This window comes from Panthera tigris, chromosome D2 (genome assembly GCF_018350195.1).
Source record: "Panthera tigris isolate Pti1 chromosome D2, P.tigris_Pti1_mat1.1, whole genome shotgun sequence".
Lineage (NCBI taxonomy): Eukaryota > Metazoa > Chordata > Mammalia > Carnivora > Felidae > Panthera > Panthera tigris.
The window spans coordinates 72,302,243-72,322,860 of record NC_056670.1 but is presented as its reverse complement, the minus strand read 5'-3'; the positions used below and the strand labels follow the sequence as shown (position 1 = coordinate 72,322,860).

Here is a 20,618-nt window from a genome sequence, read left to right as displayed (position 1 = left end):
ACTTCTCTGTTGCTATGAATATCTGAAAATTTCTACAATGAAAAGTAAAAATCAAAAATAATTTTTTTTTAATTTTGAGAAGCAAGAGAGCAGGGGGTAGTTGACAACAGGGCTGAATTCTGCTGAAGGATAGAATAAATGAGCAAGATTTCCTATTCAACTTAGTGATTGGCGGTTGCCGGGAATGTTGGGGAGAGTCGTTCTGAGGTCAGATGGGAGTAGAGGGCAATTTAGGGTTGAACACAATTTTTCCCCCTTGGGAGAGACCTAGGCTTTTAAAAATCTGATGCAATGAGAGGTTGCGTATACAAAAGAAGGAGATGTAATCAATACCCAAGAAAGCAGGGGAGGGTGAGAGTCAATGCATGGGGCAGACATTGACCTTGGATGGGAGAAGGGGGAGCTCTTCCTTACTAGAGTGAAAAAGGATGGGATGGATGGCCGATGTACGTAGTTGATAGATTTGGATCAAAAGAAGGGAGGGGCGCCTGGGTGGCTCAGGGGAGCATCTGACTCTTGATTTTGGCTCAAGTGATGATCCCAGGGTCATGGGATTCAGCCCTGCATCAGGCTCAGTGCTGAGCACGGAGCCTGCTTGGGATTTTGTCTCTCCCTTTGCCCCTTTCTCCCACTCGTCCTCTCTCTAAAAAACAAACAAGTAAATAAATACATCAATTAATTAAATAAGTAAATAAAGAGGGGAGATTTATTCTCTGATGACCTCTGTTTTCTGTACAAAGTAGGGGGAGAATTCAGGGTAGGAGGTATAACGTGGACATTAAACAACAACAACAAAAATAGGTAGAATTTAAGACAGTGTTGATGGCTGATTTATAGTTATATCAGCCCTCCCGTGATGTGACTGTCTCTGTAGCACTCAACGGTCCGGGTGCTGCCTACAGAAAGGGAACCCTGGTGCATTTAGGTAGAAGTTTTGCTTAACAGGATACAGAAAAAAAGAGATGGGGTTTAGGGCATTATAGGTATTATTACTGAACTAAATTATCATGCACTTTAAGCTGGGATGGAAAGGAAAAGGTTTGGTTGGTGGATTTCGAGAAAGTAGATGGGTAATGGAAATGGATCAGAAGTCACCAGGAGGTCTGAGAATGTCAGTGAGCCTGAAGGGACACAGTTGTGGTCAGAGAGGGGGACGCTCACATTAACAATTTTGGAAGTGGGCATTTGGGGTGACATGATGACAAGGTCTGAGTGAGTCAATGACAATGAGTGTGGAGGAAGTAAATGGCTCACTGGATTGGAAATCAGTCTTCAGCATTAACGGTAGGTCATCCAAGGAGCAGAAGAATTTCTTAAAACTCCTTGCGCCAACATCTGCTGGCTCAAAATGCTAAGTTACCGTAACGCAGGGCACTCAGAGAGAAAGGGAGTCATTTTTTTTGTGTTTTCCTAGGGAACGATACACACAGAAAATAATGCTGTCACTCTAAACTTTCAGAATCCCTTTGCCTACATAGCTCATGCACAGTTTTTCATCCTCACAACATTCTAATATGCAGGGGGGACAAAAAAGGACAGATAGTAAGATCTATGGAATGGAAAGTTTGCACTTTATTAAAATAGGGTTTCCAGAAGTTAATTGGTTCCCATTCGTCTTTTCAAGCTTAGAAAGAAGCAGCCAAGAAGCCTCTTGGGCAAGGAGGCAGGCCAGGACTCACGGAGCCTCATGCTGTGACTTGATCCAGAACTCTTCCTGCTGGTGGCCAAGCCGTTTTTGAAAGAAAGAAAGGCTGAGCGGGGAACAGCGCAGGCTCAGGACAGCTGCTTTCACAGGAAGGTTTCTTGTCCCCAGAGCCAGGGGGCAGACTCTACCGCCAGGTTGCCAAGGTGTGCTGGGTCTGCCACAGTGTTAGGAGGGCTCGGACTCTCCCATGGGGCTGCTCATGGCCGTCCTGCTCCTGCACCGGTCAAGGCCTGGGGCTGACACGCCCACCAGAGAGCAGTTGATCGACCAGACCCCAGACCCTGCCAAATGTGTCTGCAGCTCCTTCCCTCCTTCCAGCGAGTCTTGGGCTCCCATCAGTCGGCTAGCTCCTATTTGCACCGTGGGAAAGAGCCACCCCATTTTGTTCTCTACTGTCTGCCCCAACACAAGTTTAAGTACATCCGGGGGCCTCTTCTTGAGGTTGACTTGGCATTAAGGCATCAAGGAGAATCAAGAAAACTTCTGCAGAGGATCTGTCATCATTTCTTTTTAACAACATTTACAGTAGAGTGCTGCGGGCTAACCACTGAACCCATTAGAAAACAGAGCAAATAAAAACGTTCATCTGTCATTTGCCATGGATAAGGACAACTGAATTACAAAAGATGGAAGGAATTTTTTTAAAAAATTGGTACATTTAAATATTACAGTACTTTATTGCAAACACAAAGGGATAGTCAAGTGCTTTACAAGTGAAATGCTGCCTTTAGGTTAAATGCAATTTTGCTATGGAACTTACAAGGCCCAGAGAGGAGTAATTCTCCCCTGGCAGGGAAGCTTCTAGAGAAGGGGCTGATGATCCTCAGGGCCTATTGCTAACTGGTGTACACATCACAGATAGGCCCCCCAAATCTCGTTTACTTTACATACACCTGAAGACCAAGGAACAACTTGGAAATACTAATGTACTCTCATCGGTTTTCATTATTAATACATAAGCATATTAACCCACAGGGTTATCATCACTATATATCATGAACTATAGTCATAATTTGTCTTAGCAAGATTTAACAACAGAATAAATATTCTTTAAATCATTTTAGAACAATGATTATTTGACCTGGAAATACTCAAAACATACTTCAAATACTCAACCAGAGTCTCGCTTTTGCCCAGTGAATTTATTCCAGCACACTTGGGCCTCTCCTCTTCTCATTCAGGGAAATTCCCACACAGCTTTATTTTGTCACTGATACTCAGATTCCTTCAGATTACCATACCATACCCTGTCCTAGGACTCAGTCTGTTTTTAAGGCACTTACAAAGTTTATCAGTGAGAAAAAAATTCTATATAAAAAGCAACAACAACTGTACTTGTCTATGTCATTCACAAAGGCCAAGTTTGGTTCGGATACCAGCTAGAAGGAGATTCTTTCTTTCACTGCTCCCATTAAATAAATCCATCAAGACTGTATCTGAGATTGGCATGGCTTCAGGATCTGAGCAATATTGGGTCCCATAATGTCCTGGCTACAGAAGGTAGATCTGAAAAATTTTACGAGAAAAAAAAGGATATTAATATAGTATAGTGGGAAAGAGAGACATGGGAGATCTAATTTAATGAGCAATTATTATTTTGTAAACACTTTTGCAAATATAATATTGGTTTCTTAAATAATTTACTTTTTTTAATTATAAAATTTCAAGATATACAAATTTGTAGGCTGGTTGCAAATTTCAAATTATATGTAGGTTTTCGATACCACTAAAATTTTTAAAAAAGGAAAAAGTAATACTTACTCGTATCCATATTTTCCAGATATATCTATCACCATTTCTGCTCCCAACTTATTCTGAGAGTGTCCAAACAAAAGTTCCTTCCAAAAGAACTCGATATTGGTAACATTTCCAACATTAACGTCTGCGTCAATTAATTTTGTATAAGTCATGCCTGGCTTAAGTGTTCCACTGTAAACAGAAAAATTAGACTCAAAAGCTTGCCTTGGGTATTCTTGACGGTGTAGTCAAAGAACATCTGTGGTACCATGAAAGAGAAAGTTGCATTTGCTGGCATTTGCTTGTAGGAGATTTATTCTTTTCGTTCATATTGATAAGCATCGTAGAATAGCATGGTTATGAAGCTTGAAACAAGGGTGAGGTAAAAGGGAGGCTTGACTAGTTCATGTTGGGGGATGCCTGGAGAGGCATTATCTTGATGGGGTTTCTACAATGAAAGGTCTGGTCTTGGCTTTATAGTATCAGGAACCAGATTTTATTGACCCCAGGAAATGATCAAACTGTCAAGGAGGAGCTAAATTCACAGAAATCTGATCTATCCAGTTCACAGTGGGGAAGTGCTTTCTCTTTACTAGTATTCCAACTCTTTCCCTGGTAACTTCTTTATCTGGATAAAAAGAATCAGGTAACCAAACTAGTCATCAAAAGATGTTTTGCTGAACACGGCCATAGAAGAGAGAGAGGTGGATTATTTTGAGGCATAGGGCATACCTAATCCAAGCCCAAATTAGACCAGATGAGATTTCCTCATTCCTGTTGTTTCCCTCTTCCTTTGTTAATTTCATTGTAATGCCTATCTCCTCTAACTGGAAGATAGGTTCCACAAGAATAGGACCTATGGCTGTATCCTTAGCCATCAGAACAATTCCTGGCACACAGTGGGCATTCAAAGGTTTGTTTGTTGAGTAAATGAATGAATGGTGCTATTCCTAGGGCCTGTCTTACTCCATTTCATGTCGAATTAATTGCTTTAATTATCAGGAGGCAGCTTTTCTTCCGAATTCTTAAGGATAATCTTCCTGTTGCCCCTGAACTGCCTTCACTCAGTGTGAACCTACCATCCGTTCCTTCATAACAGCGTCATTAGAAGCCCCGATGACTAAAATATAATCCACAGGGAGGGGCCAGACTCTTGGCACTTGACTGAAACATAGGAATAGGTACCATGCAAATGCATTTAACTGATTGCGTTTCAAGGTGAGACATCTACTGTGAACCAGAAATGCTGAATTATCCTTAAAAGAGGATCGGGTGCCTATGCCACAAGATGACAAGTAGCTTCTTTAGATTTTTGCAGAAGAAACGCAGAGATGTCCAAATATTCTTATGCGTTTTTAAGGGGGCAAGAACACCTATCTGTCCCTACCTGCCCCGGGTCAGGTGCCTCTCTGCAGAGCTCAAACTGTCCAGTGTTAGGCAATATTCGTTGGGCCTCAGAGCCACAGGCACATGATTGTATTGAACTGCTCTCAGAGGACTGCTTAATGCAGACATGAAGAACAGGCAGAAATGAGATATGCTAAGACAGGGAAGGGTATTTGGAAGAAAGGAACAGCATGGGTGAAGTCAGGAAGGGAGGAAAGGGTGGGATCTAGTCAATGCTGGGGAGTGCAGTCAGGGTAATGTGGCTGAGCTGAAGATGAACAAAGTCAAATGGTGGGAGACAGGGTTCGAAGGGTGGGCTGGAGCCTGTGCATTGGCCAGGATCCAGATGACCACCAACTGAACCCATATGTACAAGCAACAGCACTGAGGCAAGATGATGTGCACAGATTGCCAGAGCGATTAATCTGTTGCATCCTTCGACTGACAAGTAACCATAAAATCTGTGTTTTTCATACCTCTGCCCACTATTTGAAGATGATGGAAAGCGTAGAGGCAAAAATCGAATCCATTGATTGGTTTACCAAAAGGTAGCATCTAATTGGCGTGCATAATGTTAATTCAGAAATGGATTACAGAATTAAACGACAAAAGTGAAATATGTTACGCAAAAATGCTAAGGTTCACCAAAGGAAATATTTAGGAAAACTCCGGATAAAAGGGGACTTCAGCCAAAGGTACACAGTGAACGTCTCTACCGAATTATTCCCGCCTTTGACTATTCCAACACATGTCCTATATCTGTGGGTACTACTCAGCTTCTTAGCAATCTGGCAATTTATATATAAATGTCTTATTCCAAAAGTAAGTTGAATCTACACAAGCAAAAACATATGCTCAAATCTATATGATATTAATGGACTGAATTAACAATATATCTTGTTTATAGTCCACTTGCTTTATTGTCTGCATCTGCCATCATTTTCTAACATTTTTCTGTTTGTAGTTGGAGCCACAGATACCATGATTTCTATTTTATGCCTGGAAAACATGAAGTGGAAAGAAAAAGGCAAATGTGGCCTGCCAGCCATGTGGTGTTCTGCTCTAGGAAAAGACCGAGCTGCCAAACGAGCCAGTCTGACCAAATGCTCAGTGCTGTGCCACCTGCCGCTTCCTTGCCCTTGGCCCTGGCCTACCTGGCTATCACAAATGCCCCTGTTTTCCCAGTGGTTCCACCTACACGGAGAAACATGCTCCCTTGGGTGACATTGTTTCCGTCGAGTCTGACAGATAATTTGTGACTCCAACCTGGAAATTTAAAAAAAAGAGAGAGAAAATGGAGAGGTGAAAACATGAGAAAAGCATGACCTTCAGAGCACATGGATGTGAACTCAACTCTCAGCCTTGAATGAGGCTGTTCATGTTCACGAAAAAAGACAACTTTATATAACTTGAGTGAATTGGGTGAAACACTGCCTTTACAATACATATAAATGTGCATATTTTCATTTTACAAAAGTAAATAGTGGAATGACATTCTTTCAAGAAAATTCTTTAATTTTCGAGGCATTTTTATGTCTTTTTAAAACGGATATGGGTATTTCCTTTCGTCTATTACATTTGTATTCTGCAGCATGTATGCTTTGCACAGCCAGGTTTTTATTGGCCATGGTCTGGCAACTGCTCCAGAACAAATCTAGAATGCCTATTGGGCAAGAGGGTCTGTGCTTTTATATTGAGAAGCAAAGTGAGCCTTCCTTCCTCTCCCGCAGGCCTCTGCGCTCAGAATGCCGGGTTAACGCAGGTCTGGGGCAGTACAAAGCCTGCCAGCAGAATAAATCCCTTGCAAGTGGCCAAGGGTGACTTTTTAAAAAATCTAGAACGAAACAGATCTTTCATTGTGAATCCTGAAATGGTTGTATGTTTAACAACACGTTGAAAAAAATGTAATTCTTCCAAAAATTGTTTGAAAATGTCTGAAAGGGGAAAAAAACCTACAAGAGAGAACTTTCAGTTCCTGCGTTCACGGTTGCCAGAGTTGTCCTTCCCTCCTCAGCCCATCTCACTGTCACGTCTCCCCTGAGACCGCTCGCCCCATGTTCCCAGTGACAGCAGTGGGGCTTCACCCCGTGAGCCCTTTGGGCCGCCCTCTCATCTGACCTTTTAGCGTTTTTGGTGATGCATCTTCCGTGTCCCATACCTCTGACTGCCTCCCGGGCGCACACGCTCCCACATCCCAGGGCCTCTCAAAACCTTCATCCAGCTAGTCAGAATCATCCTTGACTTCTTGACTTTCTGCATCCCTCAAATCCATTCACCAAGTTCCATTTTTGCTTCTGCCTCCCAACCATCTCTGTACTCTCTCCGCTTCTCCTACCTTTCTGTCCAGCTTTACTGAGACGTAACTGACATATAGCACTGTGTAAGTGTCCAGTGTGATATACATAGAATGATATACATATCTTGTGAAATGATCACCACTCTCCGGTTAGTGAACACATCCATCCCTTCACATGGTGGTGAGGCAACACTCGTTCTAACAGGTCATTCTGCTTCCATCTTGTGTCCCTCTAATCCATGCAGCAACGAGAATCATCTTTTAAGAAACCAATCCGATCATCTTAACACCTTCGGTGGCTTTCCATTAGTTTGTAGATGAAGTCCAAACTCCCCACATGGCACACGATTTCATTACCTGACTTAATTTATTTCTCTTGCCTCATCTCATATTACTGTCCTCCTGGTCTCTCCAGTCCTGTTGGGGGAATCTTCTTTCTGATTTAGTTCTCTCTCACCTCATGGCACTGAAATGTGTACTTCCTTCCTACTGGAACGCTCCCATTTCCTTCTCTCTCTTACTCATCTTTCAGGAGTCAGCTTAGAAATCACCTTCCCTCAGAAAGCTCCCTTGACGTGGTTGTGGAAGTTCCTCCCTTGCGTGTCTCCCACCGCGTTTATTATTCGGGATTGAAACTCCCCACTAGTCTCCTCACTGCATCCTCGGAGTCTGGCCCAGCGCCCAGTTATTTAGTAGACACTCAGTAAAAACTGTTGAATTTTTAAAGATAAGTACCTTGAAGCATTACAATAAAACTGAGCTACAATACTTACGGGCAAATGGGGAAAGAGTGCCTGTGTTTAAAAAATAATACGATCTATTAGGCTGCATACTTTTGAGGTGAAATCTATCAGCAAAATGACCCATTGTTGGGCAGCCTTCTTTGGGACAATGGAAGCAATTTCCCTGGTGACAGAAAATAAGAGGTAGTTAGAAATGTAATTAGCAATGTTGACCTTCAATAAACTCCTAATATATTATTAAACTATGATAAATCTTTGAAATTTAACTAAAGCATATGCATTTCAAAATGACTAAGCTGTTGGGATGCCAGGGTGGCTCAGTCGATTAAGTGTCAAACTTCAGCTTAAGTCATGATCTCCCAGTTTGTGAGTTCGAGCCCGGCATGGGGCTCTCTGCTGTCAGCACGGAACCTGCTTCAGATCCTCTGTCCCCCTCTCTCTGCTCCTCCCCCTCACGCACATGCCCTTTCTCTCTCAAAAATAAACATCTGAAAAAAAATGACTAAGTTGCCTAATAGGCCATCCCGTTTGCAAAAACAAAACCAAGGAAAACAAAAGTAACAGAGGGAAAAAAAATGGCCTATTAGAAACATAAATAAGTGATATGAACAGACAAGCCATAGAAGAGGGAAGTCAAATAGTCAATAACTATGCTCAGTCTCACTAGGTGTCAGGGACGTGCTAATGAAATCAACATACAATCTCATACTCAGCAGATTTGCAAAAATTAAAAAAAATTGGCGATATCAAGTAGTGGTGAAGACATGGAGTGTGGGATTCTCATTTGCTCCTGTGGGGAATATAAATTGACTGATAATGTCTAATAAAGACAGGAATGCACATACTCTTTGACGATTTCGCTTGTATTACCTTCCATAAAGAGACTTCTACACACACACACTAGCAGACATACAGAAGTGCTTACTACAAGTTGCTTTTAATAACAAAAACTGGAAACAACCAAAATGCCCATTAGTAGGGGAATGAATAAACAAATTGTGGTTGATTTCTCTGAAATAAATACATTAGATCTACATATATCAGTGGAGATCTCAAATTTATTTTATTTTATTTTAAACAATTTTTAATGTTTATTTATTTTTGAGAGAGAGAGAGAGAGAGAGAGCGAGAGCACAGGCATCATGTACACACGGGTGAGGGGCAGAGAGACAAGGGGACAGAGGATCCTAGGCGGGCTCTGTGCTGACAACGGTGAGCCCAGTGCAGGGCTCCAACTCATGAACCATGAGATCACGGCCTGATCCGAAGCCAGGTGCCCAATCGACTGAGCCACCCAGGTGCCCCTCGATCTCAAATTTATAAAATTTAACAAAAAAAGCAAATCCAGAAAGATACAGTATAATACTATTTATTTGATAGAATATCGGATTCACTTCAAACACTTCAAACACGGCGTGAAGGGAATGTTAGGTAGTTCAATTTTATCTGTACATTTTGAAATCTAAAGCAAAACTGACAAAATGTTAACTTGAAAAAATCTGCATAGCGGTGTTTCAAGTTTTTTATTCGTTATTTTAGGATTCGAACGTTCAGATTTATAAACCATGGACATTTAGGTTAAGATGATCGTAAAATATCCCATGTAAAACTCTATTTTAATGAAGAAACATTCTAACAATAATAAATGAGCTCCTATTTATTAAGAGCTTACCACGTGTCAGGCACTTTTTAAGCACTTTATGTGCATTTAACTCAATTAATCCTTACAAGTTCCCTTTGTTGTTATGGTGCTTTTAGTCTCCCTGTTTAACAGATGAAGAAACTGAAGTGCACAGAAGTTAAATTTAATTCATCCAATGTCGTGTGTCTAATAAGTGATGGAGCAAGACTGTGAACCACATAGCCTCGTACTAGAATTCCTGTTTATTCTATTCTATTCTATTCTATTCTATTCTATTCTATTCTATTCAATTTTATTTTAATTTCTTTTGTTTTATTCTATTTTATTTTGCTCTATTTTATTCTGTTCTATTTATTTTATTTCATTTCATTTCACTTCCTTTTTATGACTGGTTAGAAGCACAATAAAACGGGTCAAGGACATTGACTCCCTGTTCTCTAGTTTGTAGCCATAATTAGCAACCATGTGGCACAAGAGCCTCAATTTCTCTAATCTCACAGATTGCACCCCATTATCTCTGAATATACTGTGACGCCGAGGGCCTCTTCCACCTGCCTTCGTATAGTAAATGCCAAGATCCCTTCAGCCACTCAGAGCAGCATCTGGGGCCGGAAGGTTGAGGAGGTGGGGTAGAACGAGGTTCCTGGGGAAACGCCAGTGTTTGGCTGGCAAGCTTCCTGAGCATGGCAGTTCTTGGGCATGCCATGAGCAAGAACCGGCTGGGGAGACAGAGAAGGTGGCCTGAGGGCATCCAGTCACCTCGCTCTGTAAGAGCAGGGAAAGGCTTATTCCTGTCTAAACACTGCACTTATTCACAAAGTGCTATTACTTACCATAAACTTCAGCTGGAAACCCCACATTTTTCTACCGTGATAAAACAGGGAGTTTAGGTCTCTAAAGCATCAGAAGGAAAATCTTTTCCACTTTTCACTACAAAATAGATTTTCTTTCTCCTTCTCATAGTGATAACCAAATGAAAAATACATTGAGCTCAGATCTGGCACTGTGCACTTTATGACTCGAGCAAAATCAGATTTGGTATTTTGTCCCCTTATTGATCTGTGTGGAGCTCCTGTGAGCTATCTGTGCCTTAGTTCTGCTCTGTATAAATAATTAAATTTTAATAAAATAATTTTCACGTTCCAAGTAAATAGTAACATATTTCGTTGTAGCTATTGATTGGTTCAGCCTTCTCAGGGCATCTTTGAAGATGACATTTAAAATATAGACACAGAAAAATTTTTGCCCTGAACTTACGTCTGTTACGCAGTAGCATCTAATTACCGCATAACAAATGGCCCCAAACGCAAAACTGGATATAATCTTCAAAAGAGCTGAAACAACCAGAATACAAATGGTTGGTTTAGTTATTTAAGCCCTTTAGCAACCCAGCTACTGTTCAGTACTCTGCACAGAGAAAGAACCTATTATTTCCCCAAATGGCAGATGCATTTTTTGCCACATACTCAAAGCACTAATTTTTAGTTGGCTGATCGTGCTTCAAAAACCGACTTGCTAATTAAGTTGCACTACAAAATGCTTTACTTACCGCTTTAAAAGATCTGTAGGATCTACAAGGATAAGCAATAAATGCATCAGGATTGAGGATGCTTTCAATATAAAAGCGATGACTTCGGGCATGGTTGCAATCAAAGAAGGAAGCCACTTCTGTGAAGACAATTTCCAATTAATAGATAGCAGTAAACTGATGAACTGATAGCTGATCGTGTGAACCATTTCTTAGAAAAGTAACTTAAAAAAAAAACAGATTATTGACTTGGGAAGTCTAGAGAGCCAGATCTTGTATGCAGGCTTGTATATTGCACAATATTTATCAATGTTACGTATCATTTTCTTTGTATCAAAGAATTATTTGTGTGAATCTCAAGGGACATTCAAGCAGGGTAAATAAACACATGCAACCACAGATGACTCTGTGTTTGGATACTAATATCTTCAATGCCTCCCGGATCTTTGACTTAGAGCTTTAAGTATTCTTGTGCACACAGCGTCTCTACCTTAGACCCATTACTTCTCTGCCTCTCTCTCTCTGTTTCTGCAGGACGGCTGAACTCCCTCCTGTTCAATCACAAAACAGCCAGCAACAGCAACATTAACCGGTGCACAGCTTCAGCTGACCTTCCAGGTGTGATAGGTAAGAGGTATTATAAAGAATGCTAAGGACAAATTAGTTTTGTCATTGTCAGGCATGACATTATCGCCACTAATAGTTAAGATTGTTGCAATAATGAGGCATACCTAAATACATTTGTGCATTCTGAAGTTATCATAGTATTCTAGTCATTTATGCTCTTTATCTTGTACAGCAACATGTCTGGCATGGACCATTCTTCTACACAGCTTGGCTGACCTTTGAGAAGTTAGATTTTGTTTTAGTATGTGTGGTAGATCATTATACTACAATAGAGGCCTCCAATGAGTCACTCTTTTTTTAGGTCCTCACCCCTTTGCAGTATCAGGTTACCATCCTTCCTTTCAAGAACAAGGAGCCGTTTTTTTTTTTCACACACTCTCCCCACCCTGGATTGCTAGCTAATCTTGTGATTTGCTTGGACCAACAGAAACATGGAGAAATTGACCTGTGCAAGTTCAGGTTCTCAGTCTTAAGAGGCTTTCTAGAATCCACTTTTGCTTTCTTAGAACCCAGTTTTTATCTTAAGCAATCCTGGTTAATTGGCTGGGAAGAAAGGCCCTGAAGGATAAGAGACCGCTTGAGACAAACCAGTACCAAGACCCCAGATAATGGAAGACCATGTTGGACCTTCCCACCTAGTGCAGCCCCCAACTGGATGCAATCACATGACTCGCATCACAAAGCAAAGTCTCTGCAGAGCTCTGCCTGAATCTTGACCCTCAGAACAATGGGCAATAAAACCATTGTTCTTTGAAGCCATTATGGTTTATCATGCAATAGATAATTGAGACAGGGTAATTTCAGAAAGCAGAGATCAATAATTGGCATTATATATATATATTTTAACAAGGACTTCTCTTACATCAGGCCTTTTTGTGTTCAGATTTATGTTTATAATTGTGATTTAGACCAGATGGTTCACTAGCATATAGGAAAATACAAATTTTAAAAGTAAATGGTTTCTTAGTAACAAATGTAAAATAGAATATCTTAATATCTTCAAACTCTTCTAAATCATAACATGAATGATACACATACTTAAATAAAGTTGTAGGGAATTTTATGATGTCTTAAAATGATAGCTTGTGATCAATGTATTTTACTTGAATTAATTCTTTACAGAATTTCAAATGTCCTGTGTATGTATATACTTACATAAAGAAATATTATGATCTATATTTTATCCTAACAGAAAGGGTTTTAAGTCATAATATGGAAAATAAGAAGACAAATAATTTTTATAATAGGCCTTATTTCAATGAATTTTGCTTCTCTCTTCTAGATGGAATTGGCTTTCTCATTTTGAGTATCTGTAATTCACTACTTGTTTCTTTCCTTCAGAAGGCATTGCAAACAGACTTCTAATCACGTTTATTTTTCTGAACAGATATTAAAACTTTGAAAGTTGTCTCTAGAGAAGAGGAAATTCAAGCTACTCTCAGTGTCATATCTGTGTCTCTTTCCACTACACCAGCCAACTGGAAGTTGAAATAATTAAATCATCTAGATATTCTGACCACATGGAATCAGATAGTGAGATTTAGGGTAATCCATTTATTATCACATCATCATACATTCTACTATCGTGTATTTTATATATTATTGTGTGATATGTTTCATTATTTACATGATGGTAGTATGTAGATCTAGAGAAAAATGAAATCCCCAAATAATAATTTTTGGTGCCTTATTACCAAGAGCTCTATAGGTATTATTGTTACTGGAAACTACTATAAAGGGCTAAATACTATTTGTTTAATTTGTGATTAATTTAAATTGTGGATCGATAGTGATTCTGTTAAAAAGTAAGTCAAACCGTATCTCTCCTCTGCTCAAAATCCTCCCATGGCTCCCAACTCAATTGAGTAAAAGCTGAAACCTTTACTATGGTTTATAAAGCCCTGCATTATCTCCCTCTGCCCCTGTTCCTTTTCCAACCTCATGCCTACTATTCTCCTCTTTCAATTTACGCCAACCACAGTAGGCTCCTCACTGCCATGAACTTCCCAGGCAGGCCCCTACCGCAGGCCCTTTGCACTTGCTGCCTCCTACCCATTGGCCTCGAATGCCTTTCTCCCGGGTATCCACATGGCTAACTCCTTTAGGCCATCTTGTCAGTAAGGACTCCCTGGCCACCCTATCAAGAATCTCCTCTCCCCACTCAACCTCTACTATCACCCACACCTCATATTCTATTCTATGCTTTGCTTTGTCTCCTTACTCTGTTATTTGTTTTTCTAGCAAATTAGAATATTAGCTCCATCAGGGAGGGGTTTTTGTGTTTTGTATTCACTCCTACATCTGCTGCTCCTGGAATAATGCCTGGCACATAGTAGGCACTCTCAATACATATTTGTTAAATGAATGAGCACATCCTCCCTGTTTATACTGAGTGCCTACAATATGTGCGATATTCTGATAGGACCTGGGGATGCGAAGATAACTAAGACACAGACACCGATCTTGCAGATCTCACAACCGGTGGGAGCTTCATACATGTGACTGTGTTTTGCACGAAAGTGTGCTTTTATAGTATATTATGTGCAAAAGGGTGTGGATCCTGTCCAACGAGGGAGCTGAATATATAATAGCCAGCTTCATAGTTTAGAAAGTATTTACCTTCCTTATAAGCATTGAAATCAAAGCTAAACAAAGGTGTAATTAAGTCTTCACATCCTGGCATGTGCTTCCCTCCATTTGGGTAAAAGTCAAGGTGACCACAAGCATTAATAGTCCCAGCACCTGAAATCGTTAAAAGCAGGATAAGTGCTTCTAAAATTCTCTTCCACGCTTCAGTGTAGTTTCTGTTTGTGTTAAAAACTTACCAAACTCAAAGAGTAAGCGAACTGCATTTGTATGAATAACATCAACAAAGTTGGCATCTGAAGGGTCCAGCCTAACTTCATTCAGAGTGTTGTGGAAATATGGCCCAGCTGGGTCCAACCCTGGGAGAAAGCATAATGTCTTTTAAGCCAAAACATGTTCTATACAAGAGGATACTGATAGTGTTCTTTTGGAAGTACAGATGATAAAGGCAAGATATTCATTCCTATAAGGAATAGGAATGAATAGGTCAAACACCACCCAAGGCAAAGTATAGATATACAAATTGAGTATATAAATGCAGGTGTCTATATATTACAATACCAGATTCCTATATACAAGAAGGGCTGTATCTAGTCAATGGCAACATAGCCAATAAAGTCAGAAAAATCAAAGAGGCTATTCTGGGTCTGTACAGAGACTACCATATTCATAATTAAACTTATGGATTGCGGATGATCTCAAAAGCAACATCTGTACGTAAAAACAAAAATAAAAGATAAGAGCTCTTCAATGCGTAAACGTGAATCTACAAAGCCACACACTTAAAGTAACAGAATCCTAGTTTTCAGCTATGGCTCACTTAGTTTCACTTCATTATATCACAAATGAAAAGCTTGACGTCCAGGAAAGTGCAGTGACTTGACAAGGTCACCATACATTGGAGGCAAAATAGACTAAGAGCCCAGGTGTCTATGCCCTCAGCCCACCGTCTCCTGTTCAAATGTCTAATAAAGATAAAGGAAAGATATCTAGAGGTCCCTAAGATGTTATGACCATTCACATACTCATTTACACATTTACACATCTGACAATTATTTATCGAGCACTTAATATGTGCCAGGTTTAGCACTTGGATGCAAGGAATGAGGCCTAGCCTTGTCCTCAAGGATTTTTCCATCTGGTGAGGAAGGCACCCCAATCCGCTCAGTGCAGAGACAGAGATGAGCATTGGTCTTTTGCAAGCACAGGGAAGTGACATGTAAACCAGTCTTGGGAAATTGGGGCATGCTTCTTCTGCTGGAGATGGGAAATACAAGCAGAGGTCTGAGGGCCCGGAAGAGTCTGCCAGGGCAAAGAGGGGTCAGCAGGCCTCCGGGGGTAAGAAAGAGACTCTCCATGGCCTCCAGGTGAGGCAGTTAAGCACATCTGGGAAACTATATAGTGAACCGGATTTTGAGGCTGGTGTGCAGAGCTTTAGAACTGGGTGAAAGATGAAGACAGCACTATAAACAGGAGCCGGATGTAACCGGAACCACGGGCAAGGGTTTGGACGTGATCTGGTTGGCAATGGGAAGCTCTCACAAGTTTGCGACAGGAGAGATCTATCTATATTTTGGCAAAATCTTTTTGCTGTGAAGTGGAGACTGGATCCTAGATTGGAGAGGACCCCAGAGCACAGCCCCCTGTGGACATGTGGCACGCGTGGGAAGTGGATGTTTGCACACCACACTCCTGGGACACAGCAGCATTTACCTGCCTCATAATCAACCTTCAACTTTAGGAAGTCTGTCTGGCTGTCTGTGTGTTTAGTGTACAATCACTGGTTAGTTACAAACTTCTGATGGAGTCAAGAGCCCTGTAGAGATGTATCCAAATATAGCAGACACACTTCAGACTCTATCGATCAGAGGACAGGCAAATAGCAGGGAAGAGAGGATCCTGGATTTTTGGTTCTAGCGTGTCTCTGGAGGAAAGGCAACAGAAGGTTCAACTTACGGGTGTCTTGAAATCTATCATTTAGGGTCACGCGGGTGGCTCGGTAGGTTACGCGTCAGACTCTTGATTTTGGCTCAGGTCATGATCTCTCGGTTCATGGGATCAAGCCCTGCTTCGGGCTCTGCGCTGACAGCATGGAGCCTGCTTGAGGTTCTCTCTCTCCCTCTCTGCCCCTCCCCTGCTCATGCTTACTCTCTCTTTCTGTAAATAAACTTAAAAAAATCTATCGTTTAATTTTGCTTTTAACTGGTTTTATTATAAAGCTAGTATCTTTCTTGAAGTTCAGTTCTTTGGTCACTCAAGGAACATGATTGTTCAAAAATTAACCACTCGGAAGGAATATAGATGAGAATATCCAAATTATAGCAATCTTTGGACTTTAGAGACATTTAAAAATGCATCGTTTCCTGGGGTGCCTGGGGGGCTCAGTTGGTTGCGTGTCCAACTTTAGCTCAGGTCATGATCTCACGGTTTGTGAGTTTGAGCCCCACATCAGGCTTGCTGTTGTCAGCAAGGAGCCTGATCCTCTGTGCACCCCTCTCTCTGGCCCTCCCCCACTTGTGCTCTCTCTCCCCCAAAGAAATAAAGATTTAAAAAAATGTAGTGTTTTCTATTTACTCAACAGGGTAATTCACTTGGCAGGAAAAAAATTGGAGTTAGACAGTTTTTGATTTTTGGAATCAAAATTGAGAAAGGCAAAATCTTCATAAATTTATTGTAACCCAGTGTGATTTTCAATACATGAACAGCAATATTCTTCCCTTTCATTTATGGCTGACATGCCCAAGGTTGGGTAGGCCCCATGAACTTCTGACTTCACACACTGTGCCCATTTCTTCTTTCCCCTGGCCTGAAAACTTAGAGCGAAGGGGGATTTTTGCTACCCAATGACTTCAGAATAAAAATACAGTTTATTATCCCCAGAAAGAAGGGTGGCAGTGGGCTGGCGCTAGGGCTGGGATTTGGGAACTAGGAGAAAGAGGAAGCGTTCAGTGGGAAAAAACCTGCTGTACTAAGAGCTGCAGAGGCAAAACCCTTTGTACCCAATTTGGAGTTCTTAACTAGTTTTAGGAAAAAATACATAATGTTCAAATTTGAATTTAAAGCATATGTATGTATGTGTGTGTATGTATGTATGTATGTATATTGTTTTAACCGACAGGAAATGTGTGCCTCGTATGTGCCCGGGTAGGGTGGGGGTGAGGGAGACTTTCTAGGTAGTTCAGAGTCTATCAAAAACGACAGGTGCATGAATAATTGTAAGACCATGCAATACAATGGTTGCATTTCCAGATATAATAGAGACATATTTCAAAGGGGATGGTAAGCACAGAGAATTAGCTCAGCCTGAGGAAGGTGCTTTTGAAATGAATCTTGAAGGATGAATAGTGGCTGTTTAGGCAATAGCATGCGCTAGGGCACAGAACTATGAAAGGCCCCAATGAAACATGAACTATTTCTATCACCAGCTAAGAGGCTTTGGGCAATGGAAAGTTCCAGCAGTGAGTGACACGGCCTGTATTTGGAAACATGATGACTCGGCAGCACTTGTGGGGGACTGGGCTGGGGGACCAGCCGTGAGCGGCCAAATCCAGGCAAGAGACGAAGAGAGCCTGAACCGGGTCCAGGGCCAGGGCACGGAGAGGTGAAAAGCAGACAGGGAGACGTGGCGCGTGCCCACAGAGCGTTGTTGGCTGGGAAGGCAGAGGAGACAGAGGCCAGCCCAACCCGTTGATGTTGGAGCTGATATTTCCATCTCCATCCATCTTGGAAGTCAGAGTGCAGGGAACGGATATGATTAATTATCATCCTCAAAAAACCGAATCCACAGTATAAACTAATTCATACTAATTCATCGTCCACACTTGCCTCTGCGATTTGTTTTTAGACTTAACGGTGTATCCAGGAGGAACACCCACCATTTTAGCAACCGGAACAGCCTGGGCACAGGCCTTCAACGAGTCCCACAGAGGCAGCACCCATTGTGAGCGGCGACCCAGATGCGTCACAGACGCCATTCCAGGACCATCAGCCGGGCTCTAACTCATCCTCTGTATCAGCTAGTGGTGCAGCGTTGCAAAGCATGGTGTGTGTGTCAGAATGCGCCAGCCACCCTCCACAGCTGGGCGGTCACAGTTGCCATGACTTTGCTGCCCCAGATAATGCTGAGCGAACACTCCTGAACGTGGATCTGCACGCTCATACTTTGAAAGCACTTTTATGTTTTGCTTCAGTTGAGTCCCATTTTCTCCTACCTTACATTCGCTTCTGCTACTTCACTCGGTGCGTCAGATACTTGATTTTGTGTGTCAACAAATTCAAGGCCCAACTCCAGCGCAAGCTTACCAGTTATTCTTCCAAGGCCTGGTACCCTTGACCCAGCTTCCCCAGCCAGATGTGCTCCCACGCTGTGGCCAATCAAGTGCACTTTTGAAGGAGAATATCCAAACTTTTTCTGGTAGGGATTTTAAAGGAAAACAGAACAAGTATTTTTAAAAGACCACGTGGAGCGGCTTACATGTTCTTGACATATGCTTGGCATAATTGTCCTTCTCACACACAGCCTGGGGACCAGTCAGGTGACAACGTGACCCCCACATCCACCCACTTCCTCGTCTGGCTGCAGGAGCAAGCACCAGGCAGGCCTGCAGGAATGGCTTCTGTCAGGTTCTTCCCGCTGTGCTAAGCAGCCTCAAGGCCCTCCGGAAAAGAACAGCCCAGAAATGGCATCTGTGGCTCTCAGCCCATGTCCATTCTTCCTGAGACCCAACCCTTCCAGCATCCTCCCAATACAGGCCAAATGCAGTGAGACCCAGGCTGTTACCTACCCTACCTGTGTCTGTCTCCTCCAGTTCAAGGCGACTTGAGCAAATGTCTGGGATGACTTTGGTCTTCAAAGAGGAGTTTTTAAGAATGTTCACAAAATGGCTATGTCCCTAAGCGTTACACACACACACACACACACACACACACACACACACTCAACTTAAAGGGGAACAAAGGAGCACGCATTTTAAGTTTTATCTAAGCTTCAAGTTCTCTTCATGATAATAGTGAATATCACGCAATCGCCTTCACTTGGATAAATGTGTCATTTGATCAAATGTTCCACTTTTTATTTTTGCATTGATGGAAAATAATGACAGTAATGACAATAGTCTGTGCTGCTTTATAAAGAGTATTTTCTCTCTGGTTCACACGTGAATGGCTGCCCAGGATGTCGCCTGGTCCTTAGGCAGCCTACCCTCCACTGCTGCCGTCCTTTGAAATCTCTGCTTTCTTTCCTGGGTTCCTCTCCAGCCCTGGTATCTGAGATCAGCCCTCCTCGCCCTCAGTCTTCCCCTCCTCTGTCTCCATCAATTTCCTGCACATTTAGCTCAGCAAATGCTTTCCCCTTCAGTCCAACAAACATTTCCTCTCCTACGAGCCACTCCTACTTTTTGTCCAGGCCCTAGAAAAGTTCACAGCTCAGGCCTCAGGGTCAACCAAACAATTCACGAAAGTTTAGGACGACTTTTTCTCAAAGAGGAGATGAATCTGACTTCATCCTTTGGGTACAAGGACCCATTCTAAGTACCTCCTTGTGCCCTGGTCTCCTTTGACAGCAGGAAGAGCTGCCGAGCAGTGTGGGGGCGCAGGTGAGTACTTGGCTCCCTGACCCCTCACTGCGCTCGGGGTCCCAATATCACCTCCCATGGCCTCCCATCTAGGTTAGCTGTGGCTCCAGTCTCTCTCCACCCCGTTGCCTTGGACTCATTCGCAGCACCGTCCCCATGCTTTGTCAGAGCAGGAACACAGTCTCGCTTGCCGTGTACCTTCGGGGACTAGAACAGTGCCCAGCCCACGCAAGTGCAGAGAAAAATCTTTGTTGAGTGAATGAATGAACCCTCCTTAAGAGTCTGAAAGGGTCATAAATCTTTAGATTTTCCTTCACTGCATTTTATGGTGGGAAATTACTTTCCATTATGGTAGGGCATTCGGAGATTTATAAATGTCTCAGGGTATATCCCTCATAAATAGCAACATCTATTTGATTCTTTTAGAAAACGTATAGGTCATTGTGCCTGGACTGGACTACAGACCTAACTAATTCACTGCCGTAGAACCCAATTTCTGTAGGAAAATGTATTTCACATTCTAAACAAATAACATTCATAAGAGGCGAACAGTTTCTAATCATCAAAGATAGGTTTACAATGCAACGAAAACTACCCAGCATGAGAGGGTCCTGCAAGTTGACCCAGGAGGCGACCTTGGGGGTGGGGGTGGAGAAGCATTTGGTGAGGAGCCTGTGAAGGGACACTGCCACCAAGTGGCGCTTTGTAGAACCACAGGCGCTTCTTTCCCAAGAAGTAATTTCCCTTTTCCAGTCACCATACAGGAATGCTTATAGTATCCCACCTGTTCAGAAT

General features: G+C 42.1%; 1 protein-coding gene across 2 annotated transcripts in view; it reads right to left on the bottom strand.

The window, feature by feature from the left end:
- Nucleotides 1-1,573: 1,573 nt before the first annotated feature.
- Nucleotides 1,574-20,618, bottom strand: part of PNLIPRP3 (pancreatic lipase related protein 3) — a 65,700-nt gene continuing 46,655 nt past the window's right edge. Inside the window, exons 6-14 of one of the 2 annotated variants that reach the window (XM_042960672.1) lie at nt 18,553-18,661; nt 14,490-14,609; nt 14,284-14,406; nt 11,059-11,177; nt 7,898-8,030; nt 5,983-6,094; nt 3,467-3,634; nt 3,082-3,211; nt 1,574-2,252 (exon numbers count right to left, since the gene is read on the bottom strand). In XM_042960672.1, coding sequence (XP_042816606.1) covers nt 3,130-3,211; nt 3,467-3,634; nt 5,983-6,094; nt 7,898-8,030; nt 11,059-11,177; nt 14,284-14,406; nt 14,490-14,609; nt 18,553-18,661 — 966 coding nt within the window. In that variant the 3' untranslated portion in view covers nt 1,574-2,252; nt 3,082-3,129. The other variant, XM_042960671.1, reaches the window with a different exon arrangement.